General features: G+C 48.5%; 9 protein-coding genes across 9 annotated transcripts; 3 read left to right on the top strand and 6 right to left on the bottom strand.

The window, feature by feature from the left end:
- Positions 1 to 12: 12 nt before the first annotated feature.
- Positions 13 to 702, bottom strand: N7466_004248 (uncharacterized protein; the record flags this gene model as incomplete). The annotated part of the gene is made up of 1 exon (XM_057163645.1): positions 13 to 702. One exon carries the CDS (start codon positions 700 to 702, stop codon positions 13 to 15), a length of 690 nt encoding a protein of 229 aa, XP_057022326.1.
- A 572-nt stretch (positions 703 to 1274) lies between these two features.
- Positions 1275 to 3411, bottom strand: N7466_004247 (FAD binding domain-containing protein; the record flags this gene model as incomplete). Its single annotated transcript, XM_057163644.1, has 7 exons — positions 1275 to 2139; positions 2204 to 2361; positions 2416 to 2570; positions 2633 to 2777; positions 2841 to 2951; positions 3004 to 3245; positions 3303 to 3411. The coding sequence occupies 7 exons, from the start codon at positions 3409 to 3411 to the stop codon at positions 1275 to 1277; spliced, it is 1785 nt and encodes a 594-aa protein (XP_057022325.1).
- A 579-nt stretch (positions 3412 to 3990) lies between these two features.
- Positions 3991 to 5001, bottom strand: N7466_004246 (DNA repair protein RAD10; the record flags this gene model as incomplete). Its single annotated transcript, XM_057163643.1, has 1 exon — positions 3991 to 5001. One exon carries the CDS (start codon positions 4999 to 5001, stop codon positions 3991 to 3993), a length of 1011 nt encoding a protein of 336 aa, XP_057022324.1.
- A 190-nt stretch (positions 5002 to 5191) lies between these two features.
- Positions 5192 to 7336, top strand: N7466_004245 (mRNA-binding ribosome biosynthesis protein NOP4; the record flags this gene model as incomplete). Its single annotated transcript, XM_057163642.1, has 1 exon — positions 5192 to 7336. One exon carries the CDS (start codon positions 5192 to 5194, stop codon positions 7334 to 7336), a length of 2145 nt encoding a protein of 714 aa, XP_057022323.1.
- A 286-nt stretch (positions 7337 to 7622) lies between these two features.
- N7466_004244 (putative progesterone binding protein) lies at positions 7623 to 8178 on the bottom strand (the record flags this gene model as incomplete). Its single annotated transcript, XM_057163641.1, has 3 exons — positions 7623 to 7801; positions 7902 to 7997; positions 8073 to 8178. The coding sequence occupies 3 exons, from the start codon at positions 8176 to 8178 to the stop codon at positions 7623 to 7625; spliced, it is 381 nt and encodes a 126-aa protein (XP_057022322.1).
- Positions 8179 to 8768: 590 nt separating this feature from the next.
- N7466_004243 (uncharacterized protein) lies at positions 8769 to 9017 on the top strand (the record flags this gene model as incomplete). Its single annotated transcript, XM_057163640.1, has 1 exon — positions 8769 to 9017. The coding sequence occupies one exon, from the start codon at positions 8769 to 8771 to the stop codon at positions 9015 to 9017; it is 249 nt and encodes an 82-aa protein (XP_057022321.1).
- A 257-nt stretch (positions 9018 to 9274) lies between these two features.
- Positions 9275 to 9817, bottom strand: N7466_004242 (uncharacterized protein; the record flags this gene model as incomplete). The annotated part of the gene is made up of 1 exon (XM_057163639.1): positions 9275 to 9817. One exon carries the CDS (start codon positions 9815 to 9817, stop codon positions 9275 to 9277), a length of 543 nt encoding a protein of 180 aa, XP_057022320.1.
- A 294-nt stretch (positions 9818 to 10111) lies between these two features.
- N7466_004241 (putative JmjC domain protein) lies at positions 10112 to 11147 on the bottom strand (the record flags this gene model as incomplete). Its single annotated transcript, XM_057163638.1, has 2 exons — positions 10112 to 10132; positions 10188 to 11147. 2 exons carry the CDS (start codon positions 11145 to 11147, stop codon positions 10112 to 10114), a joined length of 981 nt encoding a protein of 326 aa, XP_057022319.1.
- Positions 11148 to 11749: 602 nt separating this feature from the next.
- On the top strand, positions 11750 to 13418 carry N7466_004240 (flavin-containing monooxygenase; the record flags this gene model as incomplete). The annotated part of the gene is made up of 3 exons (XM_057163637.1): positions 11750 to 11967; positions 12024 to 12915; positions 12996 to 13418. 3 exons carry the CDS (start codon positions 11750 to 11752, stop codon positions 13416 to 13418), a joined length of 1533 nt encoding a protein of 510 aa, XP_057022318.1.
- Positions 13419 to 13840: the final 422 nt, after the last annotated feature.

Raw genomic sequence — 13840 nt, 5'->3', positions numbered from 1 at the left:
CCTGTAATCCCTTCACAATTTGACCTCTGTCTTCGAGTATTTACTGTACATATCAGGCAAAATACTAGCCAAGATTGCCATCTCCTCCGTGCAATGTTTCAAAAGCCCCGTAGCGAATTCCAAAGATACCCCCGCCTTCCTCATTTCGGGATCAGTAATTCCATCAACATCTCCCAACCAGAAGCGAGATCGCATCCTCACTCCATCCGGCTCATTCTTAATCAGATGAATCAAGTGCCCAACATACATCACTTCATTCTTTTCATCATCCCACACTCCCGTCCTCCCACATACAGCAGTCGAGTACCCAGCCTCCTGGAACGCACCCTCCCACCCAGCACCAAAGTACTGACCCGGATCCTTGAAAGATATCTTCAATTTCTGTAGCTCACCCCCGATGTACTCGTGCACCAGGTGATGGCCTCCAATATAGGTGCTGTTATTCTCGCGAGGTCCTTCCCAATCGGAGAATACGTGGTCGCGCGGGTGCCAGAGTGCATATTGCTCTGTTTTGTGGATCCAGCCAAACCACCAGTCTATCATTGCGCCTGTGCAGCCTTTCATGTAGGTTGAGGCTGCAATGTGGCACATTCCGTCTTCGGTGAAGGCCACTCCGGCTTCCATGGGGAGGTAGGGGTGTGAGAGGAGGAGATTGGCATCTTTAAGGGAGAGGCCTGGTGGGGGAAGAGTTAGGGAGGTCATGGTCGTTGTGTTTGGGATTTGGGGAATCTTGCAGATTGAGGATTTATAGTTTTGGGAGTAAATCTCTGGGGAAGTCGACTTGGCTATGTACTGATTGATATAGGTTCGTTAGTTCATGTGGGGGAGATGGGGAAGGTGGGGAAAGAAGGGAGATACCGAGGTGGGGGACTTGGATAGCTACGGCGTACATTTGTACAAGTTCTGATATCCCCAACTTTCCCACATCTATGCACTAGTTGGCACGTGAATGAATTGATTGGATATCTCGGTCGTCTGATATCAAAGTGATGATTGGCTGAACAGCTCAGGTTTCAACTTTGATTTCGGTGTCAGTCCATCATAGCGTACAAGTGCTGGTATATTCGGTCCACGGTGTGGGGGAACCGCGCGGTGAAAATGAAACGATAAGCGTAATGAATTTATAATAGTATGAGAAATTTGCTTCATATACTAGTATATCATCTGGGCATTGTAAGGCCAATGCGCGATTAGAGAGAGAGAGAGAGAGTATCGAAACGCCAAGAATGTTATACGATTGACCATGACCTCTGGAGTTTAATATGTCCCTTTACTCACCACCCAAGATGGTCTTTGAGGGGTTGCAACAACTCCCCCGACTCGGCCTTGTTGGAAATGCAGGTCAAAATATGCTGATCTGGGCGAACAAGAATCCCATGCTCATTCAATCCCATCAAAGATACCCAATTATTGCCCTCTGTTTCTCCTTGCAGTTGGAAGTCAACGCCTAACACGACCGTCTTTAGAGGAAAGACTTGTTGTATCTCTTTGGGCAAGTTGGCAAATGCATCGCTCACCATCGACTGGAAATGAGACAGATTACATTCGTCAATGATCAAAGTGAATGTGTCCAGCTGGCATAAGTCCAGAGTCGAATATTGCTTCTTGGAGATTTCTTCTTTGGTAAGTTCGTGCACGTAACTGCAGTCTATCGCAGGAAGCTGCAGTAGTCCCGAAGTGTCCTTAATCCACGCATGTGGAAGTCGAGCACCGGGTACACACGAAGCTCGAAATGCCGACACGTTGGAGGGGATTTCTGTATCGCCGTACACGTACCCAATGTGTAATCCGAGATTATCAAAATGTTCCCGCTGACCCTCGATTCCTTTGTTGATCTCAATCATGGCTTCTGGATCTTCGATGTTGTGGTAGAGATTTTGTCGGGAGATGGTCACGTCGGGATCAGTCGTACCCAATGCCTTGAGAAGACCGAAGATCTGCTTGCCATTTTTGACGCTCTGGCTAGCGTTGACAAGGGATACTTGACGACGTTCAGGTTGATATGTGTCAAGAAGACTATCACCACCCCAGCCGTGATGGACTGCTGCGAGTTTGTACGCCAGATTATGGACATCGCCTAAGCCAGAGTTTAGACCGAGACCACCGGTCGGAGGGAAGGAATGAGCGGCATCCCCGGCACTTCAGAGAAAACGGTACAATTTAGTCATTGCAAATGCTTTATACTGCTTGATGTTTGACTTACAGGAAGACTTGACCCTTGCGGTATGAGTGGGCTACTTTTCTACTAAGAATCCAAGGCCGATAACTGAGGACATCATAAGGCACCTCAACGCCAATGGCTGCATCAATGATCTCTCGACAGTGTTTTTCATCCCAGGATTCCACTGGGTACTTTTCGGACTGACCATGATCCCTATCAGTATGTTAACAACAAGTTGTATATCATAAACTCACATCGAAGTTGCAAATCAGCACTTGGTTTCCGGACAGATCATATCCAATAATAAATCCAGAGACTAATGGGTCCATGATCCAGTGCAGCATGCCAACTTGTTCCTTGATCACGGGCTTCAAGTCGGCATTGAAATGGATTGTCATCATAGTTTCACCTTGAATAGCTCTGTTAGTTCCGATAAAACGTTAATTCCATAGAATAACTTAAGAAACTGACAAGTCTCTTCGCCTTCACTTGCTATTCCAAGAAACTGTCGAACGGCACTTCTAGCCCCATCGCACGCAATGACATGCTGGGACTTGATACTGTATTCCCTTTGAGATGATCTGTCTTCGATTTTGGTCACAACAAACCCATCTCTCTTGAAACTGAGTAAGCATTATGACTATCTTTGTTGTTCTTTGAGTTAATGTTCATGACTAACCTGCTCAAGGCTCATAAACGAGTGGTTCTTGCGAATTTCAACGAGGTTGGTCTTCGATAGTCGCTTGGAAATGAAATCTTCAAATGCTGGTTGGGGAATATTGTGTATCATCTTTGCGAATAAATAAGTCTCGCATTCCGAGAGGAATTAACGGGTGTCTTACAGTTGGAGTATCGTTAAGAACTCCATGATCCATGCGCTCGTAGGGTAAACGCCCGACTTGTCTGCCAGCTAGACTTGTGACAAAGTTGACCCAATAAGCATCTTGACGAGGGTTGCCAATTTTGCGAATCTCATTTACATCCAACCCCGCCTGTCGACAGAATTCGAGAGATCGAGGCGAAAGCGCATGTGCTTTAGGAGCTGCTAGCCTGGTTGGGTAGCGTTCGATGACCAAAGATCGAACTAATCCCAGTCAGCAACTTGATAATCATAAACGAAGGAGTCTCTGGGGCTAGATACCACCCAGTTGAGCGAGCAAAAAAGCGAGAAGAAGACCTGATGGCCCCCCACCGATAATTAGAACTGGGACCTCCTCATCCAAAGGCGAGGTATGAAACAGAGGTGACATCTCTATGGCTTATGTTCTAGTCTATACAAATTATCGAACAAATTATCGAGGCTTCTAAATAGAACAAAACAGCGTGCCCCGGGAGCAGCCGTTTGTGGGTTTTTATTTTATTTCAGCATAAGGCTGTGAGTTGTGACTTTGCGTGACTTTGCGTGCATGAGTCCCCCACATCGAAAGTGGGAAAGAAGCGGGGAAGTGGGAGGTGGCTCAGGTGGGAAAGCCAACGGAGAATCCCAACTTTCCATCAACTGGTGGGGATTGTGCCTCGGAAGAGCCGAAAGTTGACTAATAGTGTATTTCATTGGCCATTTGGGCAGTTCCATCAGACCAGGGATCCGACGTAGGATATGAGATCGTTTCTGTTTCCGTTTTAGGCGCAGGCCAGGTTCCCCGTACGAGGTCTAGTCTAAGCTTCAAGAAAAACATCCATGAGCTGCGGGATTGCTGAAGATATGCTTGAAGCAGACTTTCAAGCCTCATGGGGTTCATCGGAGATATTTCACCGAGCCAACTCATTCTGATGAACGCGAAAGTTGTCTAATTGGTAGATTCAATCTCACCGTGTATAGATGCGACCTTTCATCCGTTGGTATCCCGCAACTTGGCTAGAGCAGCCATGATACCGTCACTCAGTTCTTCGGTGGGTTCACTTGGTTTTGAGTGACTCTCGTTTGCTGCTGCCTCTAACGCTGCTGTTTCACGGCTCTCGGCTAGCACAGCGCGTAGGATTTCCTCGTCCTCATCCATTTCGGCCTGTCGTGGCCGACTTGCAGGCCTCGCAATCCTTGGAGTTTTGACTTGGGTTTGAGGTTGAGGAGCAGTAGCCTTCTTGGTAGACTCTACTCTGAAGTCCTCTCTCACCGCACTGCACCATTGTTGGACCTTTTTCTCACCCCAGCCAGGGACAGAGTTGATCTGTTCCGGTTGGGCATTCACGGCATTCTGCAAGCTCCCAAATGTAGATATCAAACTTGCAGCGTCCGATTTATTGATACTGCGCGGTGTGGTAACAAACTCCACCAAGGACTCCTTGTATGACTGGGCTTGCTGTGTGCGGATCGCCGTAGGTTGTGCGAATTCAGACGACTTGAACAGTTCGAGATAGTGAGCGGCTTCGGGTGCGGACCAGCAAAGGATCAGGGTGAGATTGTTGACCAAAGAAGTCTTGGAAAGCTCTTTGAGTACTTCCTCGTGATTGGGAATGTCAACCATTACCAGTACAATTCGTAGGTTGTATTTGCCAGCGAGGAGGCGGATTCGCGAGTAAACGTATTCGGGGTGTAGCCGGTGATATTTCAGAGATAAAAACAAGGCGCATGTCGTCATTCCGATCACATAGTCAGCGGGGGTCTCGGTATATTCCCAAGGTACAAGCTTGATGTGGTTCAGAATAGGATTGCCTTTTTGTCGCGGAGAAACAAGAATCGCGGAAGGCCCAGACCGGTTGGGAAGTACTTGTGGTTTTGGCTGCTGAACTTTGGGTGGTCCTGATGAGGACACATTAGGAGTTAGGGAGCCGGAGGACTGGGCATTACTCTCAGCTCCATTACGGGACTGCGCCCGCGAACCTGCTGCAGATCGAGCGTCCATGGTGTAGGTGGAATTGGTAGGAAAGCGGACTCCAAGGTTGTGATAGACGATAAAGGATAACAGCTCCGTCTTATCGGGATATCCACTATTCATCCTCACCGCCATGGTTTTTCTGCCGTCAAATTCTATGGAGGAAAAAAAAAAAGAGCGAACCAGCCGGCCTTTTGATATTCTACAAACATATTAAATCATGTCGGAACCACACAAGAAACGACGCCTGTCACAGGACGATTCTCCCAAAGATGCCGATACGAAAATGAACGACACCAAGACCGAGGACACAGATGCCACCGCACCAATTCAACCGAAGCGAACCCTCTTCGTTCGATCGCTGCCCTTCTCGGCGACCACTGAGACTCTCGGCGCGTACTTTTCACAGTCCTATGTGATTAAGCACGCCACTGTTGTCAGCGACCCACAGACCAAGAAGTCAAAGGGATATGGTTTCGTTACCTTCGCCGACCTCGAGGATGCCGAGAGCGCCCTGAAAGAGCTCAATGGATCCACCTTTGAAGGCAAGAAGATTCGAGTCGATTACGCCCAAGCCCGTCAACGTGAAATTGACGAGAAGATCGGCAAGAGTGTTCCTTCCGCTGCTGTTCTGAAAAAGAAACAAGACCGAGAAGACCAACGATCGGCCGCGCCACCCAAGTTGATTGTTCGCAACTTGCCTTGGAGCATCAAAGAACCAGCTGATTTGATCGCCCTTTTCCGCAGTTTCGGATTGGTCAAATATGCTACTCTTCCCAAGAAGGGAACACAACTTGCTGGTTTCGGTTTCGTGACTATTCGGGGTAGGAAGAATGCCGAGAAGGCGCTCCAGGCAGTGAACGGCAAAGAGATTGATGGTCGCACATTGGCCGTCGATTGGGCCGTAGAGAAGGAGGTGTGGGATACTCAGCAGAAGGCGGAGGATGATAAGGAGGAAAAGAAGGAAGAGAAGGAAGAGAAGGAGGAAGAGGAGGAAGAGGAGGAGGAATCTGATGATGTCAAGATGAAAGACGATGAGGCTTCGGAGGAAGTCTCTGAGGTCGAGGGATCTGATGAAGAGGAGGATGAGAACGAAGATGAGGATATGGAAGATCTGGGTGATGATGATGAGGGAGAGGATGAGGATGACGACCGCAACAATTCGACCATCTTCCTACGCAACCTGCCCTTCACTTGTGATGACGGGGCTCTCTACGAACACTTCAAACAATTCGGTCCTTTGCGATATGCTCGTATCGTCGTGGACCACGAGACTGAGCGTCCCCGTGGTACTGGCTTCGTGTGCTTCTGGAAGCCCGAAGATGCAATCACCTGTGTACGTGAAGCTCCCAAGAACAGTATGCCACAACCTACCGGCAAGGACCGTAACAACGCGATGAAGCACTCCGTCTTGCAGAACGAGGCCTCTGACCCCAGCGGTCGGTATACCTTGGATGGCCGTGTTATTCAGGTTGCCCGCGCTGTGAATAAGCGGGAAGCTACAAGACTCGAAGAGGAGGGTGTTTCACACCGTCTTGTGCGTGACAAGGATAAGAGACGTCTTTACCTTCTGTCTGAGGGTACTATTCCTTCCAACTCTCCTGCTTACAAGATGCTCTCCCCATCTGAGATCAAAATGCGTGAGGAGAGTCACACCCATCGTCAAACCGTCATTAAGAAGAACCCTGCCCTTCACCTCAGTCTCTGCCGTCTCTCCATCCGCAACATTCCTAAACACATCACCTCGAGAGATTTGAAGCAGCTTGCTCGTGAAGCCGTTGTTGGCTTTGCCACTGAAGTCAAGAACGAACAGCGACAGCGTCTGTCAAAGGAGGAGGTTCTGCGATCTGCCGACACCATGAAGGAGCTGGAGCAATTGAGAAAGGAAAAGCGTGTGGGTATTGTGCGACAAGCCATGATTGTCTACGAAACCCGTGAGGGTACCAAGGTCTCAGAGAAGACTGGTGGTGGTCGCAGCCGTGGTTACGGTTTCATCGAGTACTATACCCATCGTCACGCATTGATGGGTCTGCGCTGGCTTAACTGCCACGCCGTTGAGATCCCCGCTAGTGCTCAGGTCGATGGTGAGAAGGAGAAGAAGAAGCGACTGATTGTGGAATTCGCCATTGAAAACGCACAGGTCATCAAACGCCGTCAAGAACTGCAAGAAAAGCAGGAGAAGGACAAGGCCGAAAAGGAGAAGGCTAAGGCTAAGGCCGAGGAGGTACTGGCTGGCCAGAAGAGGAAGCGCGCTGCTGAAAGGGAGGCTGCGAAGGAAGCCGAAGATGAGGAGGAGAACAAGCTTGCGAAGCGCAACCGTATCATCGCACAGAAGCGGATGAAGCGCAGAGGTCGCAAGGGCTAGTGGTCTGTGGTGTATTCCTTATCTTGTTTCCTTTTTTTTGCATGTATAGAGAGGGTCATACCCTTGTACGCCTTACGGCCGTGACTCTATCCGTTTCTTTTTCTCTTTTAATGTTGGATACCAAACATTGTGGAAATAAAAAAGCAGTTGTTATTTGACCGTCGACCTGATTTCCAAGATCCGACATACACTTCGGGTATATTCCATGTAATCCATAAAAAGCGATAGCACGATAAGCATGAAGCCTTGAGTACTAGTGTAATATGCTGTCCCTTTTTCTCTCCGCTTAGAGGTTCTTCGCACCCTCCACCTTTCCAACAATGTTGTATCGCTTGCTGAAGAAAGTAAACCATTCCTCCAGCGTGGTTTTATCCTTGTCCTCCAGGTCATACCATTCCGGTACACAGTCTTCAGGCTTTAGCGACGAGCGGGCGAGAGCACGAGAGGCATCCTTGCCAGCGAAGACTATTGCGTCAATTTCCCATGTCAGTTGCTGTTCGTTACCTCGGTGCATGTTGGATTAACCCCACACGGCGCGAAGAGGAGGATAGGATGTACGACTCACCGCGATATGACCCAGCAGATCCGTAGGCTTCATTACGCGACACATCAAAGATCACGCCCTTGATGGCGACCAGGGTTGGGCGACTGGGATCGGTACCTGTGATGAAGCATGAGTTGTGGGTTCGGAGTTCGCGGAGACCGAGTCAGATGCGCGGGGTGGGAGGTTTCTTACCGTCGCATTTGGCCAATTCCTCCTGGGAGATTAGGTCGTCCTTTGGTGGGTCCAGCTGAACTGGCACCTTGGGAGCAAAGCGCTTGGATTGAGTATCTTCGGTCATTTTTGTGATTTGGAGAGTGGTTGAGATGGTGTCAAGTCCCCGAGGGATTATAGTCGTGGGGCAAGCGGGGCGGGGTTCGAAGCATAACCGATTTTGCTTACGAACTCTTCCTTGTGATTGCCCACCGAAGTAGATATAGAGAGTTGCGTATTGATTTTCTACATTCCTTAAGTACTTCTTCTGATCGGATGATAGTCGTTTCATAGTTGTAATGTCTTATATAACCCGATCTTAGCTAGGCAGAAAATGTTCAAGGCTCTCTTGCATGCTGAAAGCAAGTAGTTATAAGATAGACAAAGTACAAAGTTAATAAAATACTACATAGTGAAAAATTTAGGACGATGAGGTTATAGTTAGGTTATTTCTGTCACATTTAGGCTTGCGGTCTGTATGGCATAGTACTTACTAGTTAAGTACTTAGTATGCTTGCTTTGGTGGCGAACCATCTACATCAGATGTCAGATGATGACTTGTCGCAATTCGAACCTTAGACCGAACCTCTTAACGACCTTCTCTTTTCCACACACAGATGTTAGCCCCTTCATCTCCACAAGACCAATTGAACCAAAATAATAACTAGTATTTACGACATGTCCTCCAACGACAAGTCGAACTCACTTCCACATTGGGTTTATCCTCCGGACCCTCAAAACCCTCGACCGAGCTCCACGGAAGCAGTGGTCCACCATCTCTACTTTGAAGACAACGATAGCTTCTTCCCTCCTACCTGGCTTAGAAAAGAGGATGCCCCCCAGCGACGTTCCTCCGAAGATAGTTCGGCCAGCCACGAATCTCAAGACGAGCATCATTCTGAAATGAAGCCAGATCATGCTAGATGAATATCAAGGGTCATCAGGAATCCGAGAGCTTTGCGCTATGTAACATAACATTTATCAATGAACCTCCAGTTTTTTCCCAGGTTTACTCAAGAACCTGGCATCTACAGAGTAGAGGCACTCTTATTAACTTTGGAAATTCCCACCAGTCACAAAAAGTATTTATTTCCAATAATCAGGCTGAAGGGCTGAACCAATATAAACACCATTATGCATATTCAATATCTTTACACACATCACACGCCTGAAGACAGCTCCATCTATTGCTTTTGCTCTTTCTCGGCCTCTGCAGCCTTCAGCGCATCGAGTCGCTGCTTATTCCGCTTGCCCAAGATCCGGAGGGTGTTCTGACGCTCAATCTCCGTCATCTCATCCCAGTTTCCAATCCGCGCAAGCGTTCCATCAACATTAACAACCATCGGTCCCAGATGGTTCAGGGTGACTGTAGAACCGCCTTCGGCACTGAGGTCAAGCCGTTGTGGTTGATCGCCGGAGTCGCTGGAGGGGAGGTAGAGTTGTTCTGAGGGAGGGGAGACCTGGTCATCTGACTGGGACTGAGTAGAGTCCTGCTTCGGGGCCTCGGTGTTTGATGAAGACATTGTGTGAGCCTGGCGACTTTGTTCAAAGGTGGAGTTGAGAGGCGAGCACTGGGGGTAGAGGATGTTGTATAGTCGCGAGTTCGAAGTTGGGAAATGGGAGACGGTTTTCAGGGCGCCGGCACTAGGGATAGCGGCACGGGCGAGAATTGGGTTGACGGTCAAGTGGAGGAGGGCAGCGCGGTAGGCAGTTCGTGATAGCAGCATTGTGAATTTGTGGAAGAGTGGATTGTTATTGATGGTGGAGTTTCCGAGAGGATAAAAATGCGGGTGGAGCCAAGACGGTTCTGGAACTTGCGGGATTGATTTTCATCTCCGAAGAATTCAAGCCTCAGGAGAGACCGCATCGCTAATGTTAGGCTTTGCAATTATCTCAGACGCGTCGAGTTGTCGAATGCGATGATGTATTAGGAATTAAATTTGCCTATGTACAATGTGATTGTTTCTCTACCAAAGCACCTGTGGCTTTTCTAATTTTGATGTCGGCATACTACAAGCTGTTTATCGGAACCACCAATTTACCTAGTTTTAGTGATCAGTGACTTGCCTTTGGTACTCAACGTCCCTTTCGACTTACCGACGCAGTGACACCTTCTCCGATTCCCTTGATGCTATGCCACCAGCCCTTGGGAATAAAGAGACCGTCGCCAGCCTCCAGGTGCACTTCGTAACGATGTCCGCTATCTGAACCTGCAGAAGCTGAGACACCCCATACCATCTCATCTAACAAGGCTCGTTCTTGGCCCTGCATCATCTCCTCACCTCTAATTGCCGCGGCTTCTTTGCCACCACTTTGACCTAATTCTCTGCGAACCGCAGAGAATAGCGCCTGTCCCTCTGCGGGAGCTAGAAGCCTGACCACTTTCTGCCCAGCAAGCTGCACAAACAGGTTGGGGTTGGGATCCCGGTGCAGCGGAGTATAAGTAGGCGGATGCCCAATCCACACATTCGTATCGTACACATCTCCTTTCCCAGCCTGTGCGACAATGGTGGGTGTCGGGAAATCGTCTCGCAGCACTGGTGGAAGATCCATCAGTTGGCACTGTGCTAGATACAGCCGAGCCGACTGTGGAGACATTTCCGCCATGCGCATCCAGTCAAGAAAGAGTGTAAGCGGCGCATGAAACTGCCGGAAGTTCACAGCTTCGGTGGCTCTTTGTTCCGATCCTGTGCGATCTGTACTGGGTGGTTGTGTGGCTTTCTCGGTAAGTTCGAGTGGGACAAACGCGTCGGCGGCATGTGTTCGCAGATAGTCGTCGTTCAGGCGCGTCGCGGACGTCATTGGGGAGGGGCTTTGGAACCAGTTCTTCAGCGCGGGCAGGTCACGGAAATAAGAGCGTGGGAGCAATCCGGGTTGCTCTGGGCTGAAACATTGCTGTTGAAAGGTATTGACGTTGGCATCTTTGAGGGTATCGAGGGAGCGGTATTGATAAATTGGTGACGCTGAGAATGTGCGTGTACTGCAGTTTGGGCGCAGTTTAAGAGAAGCGAAGCGTCGTTTCAAGACCCAATTGGGCGACCATGACTGGAGCTTCATTCAGGTGATCGCGAAAGTTGAAGTTGGTTGAGGACCAAACCCGCGGAATGCACAGATACCATCATACTAGTACGGTATACGGTATACCCCACCCGCATGACTGTATTAGGCGGCGCCACAACGGAGCGACCAAATAAGAAAATGGTCTATTGTTGGTTAATCATACATGAATTATACACAGGACGCGTCGCATCAATTAAAAGAAGACTTATTTACAAGGATTTTCGGTTAATCAGCGGTCAACCCTTCAAATCAGACCAGAAAGAATTCCGGACCGAGGCTGCGTGCTTCCCCTCACCTCGCAAAACCACCCTCATCTGTAGACTGTGACCTACTGCAATCTTAACAACGGATGCTTCTTCCATTTCGTTTTAATTTGTCCCATCTACCGAATTACTACTTGTATGCATCCGAGTCAACTGTTGCACAGGATTAAAATTGAATGCAACCCCTTCAATGTTACAGGCGCTGATATGCAAAGCTAGACACCCTAAATCACTTTAACAAGCGCCGGAATACTACCTATATATCACGCCCTCGGCGATAAACGCCAATTTAATCCTCAACTTTAGACTACTCAAGTGCTGAGAAACCATTTGGCAATGCCTTCAATCGCAAGGATTCACAAGCGCCATGTTTATGGGAAAGATGCCCATACATATTACCCGGTGCTCATTATCGGCGCCGGGGAATCGGGGGTAGCGATGGGATGCCGCCTCAAAGAAGTCCTGGGAATAGATCAATTTCGAATTTTTGAGCGGCAATCGGGTATTGGAGGTACTTGGTGGATCAACCGGTATCCTGGTGCTGCGTGTGATGTGTAGGTCTCTTCCGATCAATCCAATAATGTTAATCACTAACATAATGCTACCACAGTCCAGCGGTACTTTACTCTTTTTCCTTCTCTCCCAAGACGGACTGGTCCACACTACACCCACCCGGTGCAGAACTTGCACAGTATTTCGCAGATGTATGCGAAAAATATCAGATTGTCGACAAGATCCAATTTCACACTGATGTGAAGGAGCTCAGATGGGTGGAAGAAGATGAGGAATGGGAGGTTATTCTTTCTCATCTGGTTCCAGGAACAGGTGATCTCTCTCAGCATGAGCGTGATCAGCTGGCTGAAAAGGAAGGCCTGCACCGTGTGTACATCAAAACTGAAATGGTGCGGGCTAAGATTGTTGTGAGCGGCGTAGGAGGACTAGTTGAGCCCAATACATGGCCAAAGGGCATTCCAGGCATTGAGGAATTCCAAGGCGAGGTCACGCATACCGCTAGATGGAATAGCGATATCGACTTCCGGGATAAAGATGTCATTGTGGTGGGCTCTGGCTGCAGTGCAGCCCAAGTCATCCCCAGTCTGGTGAACGAAGGCAATGTTCGCTCTATCACACAAATAATGCGAACCCCTCCTTGGGTACAGCCAGATTTATTACCATCCAATGTCCTCGCTTGGTATGAAAAGTGGAGTCCGACCTTGATGACCAACGTCCCTGGTCTTGCACGCTTGATGCGTAACTATGTTTTCTGCGGCGCTGAGAGAAACTGGTTCTCTATGTTCCCCGACACTCCCTATAGTCATCGGAAAAAACCAGAGATCGAGAAGAGATTCATGGACAACATGCTCTCCCTCACGCCGGAGAAATACCATGAGATTCTCACTCCAAACTATCCCCTCGGTTGCAAACGCCGCATTATCGACGATTCTTGGTATAAAAGTTTGAATTCGCCAATTGTTGAGCTCACAACGCAGCCGTTGAGTCAGGTTCATGCAAAAAGTGTTATTATAGGGCCTGGCAATCATTATCCAACCGACACGACAAAGTCAACAGATGACCCCCGGAGATACCGGCCGATGTGATTATCTTGGGAAATGGATTTGAGACTAACAAATGGCTACATCCACTGAAAGTTGTTGGAAAAGAAAAGAAGGATATGCAAGATTATTGGGACGAACGTGGCGGTGCGCAAGCATATCTTGGAATTGCCATGGATCATTTCCCAAATTTCTTCATGCTCTTTGGTCCAAACACAGCTACGGGTCATACCAGCGTGATATTTGCCACAGAAAATGCCGTGAACTATTCATTGAAGTTCATCAACCCCATTTTGGATGGTCAGATAAGTTCATATGAGATCAAGGAGTCGGCAGAGCGGGCATGGACGAAGCAGGTGCAGAACCAACTACAGAAGACAGTCTTCCGGCGAGGTGTGTGCTCAAGTTGGTATAGTACCGCAGACGGTTGGAACTCCAGCACTTACCCGTGAGTATTATGATACTATTTGATGGCCATTGCTTCTTTTTGATGTTTGATCTTACTGACGAGGCGTTTAGATACACCCAGCTGCACTACTGGTATCGGTGTACTTTCCCTGTATGGCAGGATTGGACTGCCAAAATGACACAGAAAGGCCTGATTATCCAGCGAGCTCGTAGAGCTTTTAGATTATCAGTTCTCTTTGGGCTTATAGCCGGGCTTGCATGGTTGAAGAAGAAGCCACAGCATCAACACCAAGTGATGCAGGCTCTTCTCGCAGGCAAAAACTGGATTCTGACCAGCCTTCGTTAAGACTCGCAATGATATCGTCACTTCAAGGCAGCTCATTGTGAAACTATGAAAAGTGAAGAGAAGAAGAGCAGTTATTTAATGATGGGTGGAAGGGATAGTAGGCAAGATTGGAAATGCTGA

This window comes from Penicillium verhagenii (genome assembly GCF_028828195.1).
Source record: "Penicillium verhagenii strain IBT 33310 chromosome Unknown utg000005l_segment0_segment0, whole genome shotgun sequence".
Taxonomy (NCBI): Eukaryota; Fungi; Ascomycota; class Eurotiomycetes; order Eurotiales; family Aspergillaceae; genus Penicillium; species Penicillium verhagenii.
Note: the sequence above shows the minus strand (reverse complement) of the source record. Positions and strands in the feature narration are given on the sequence as shown.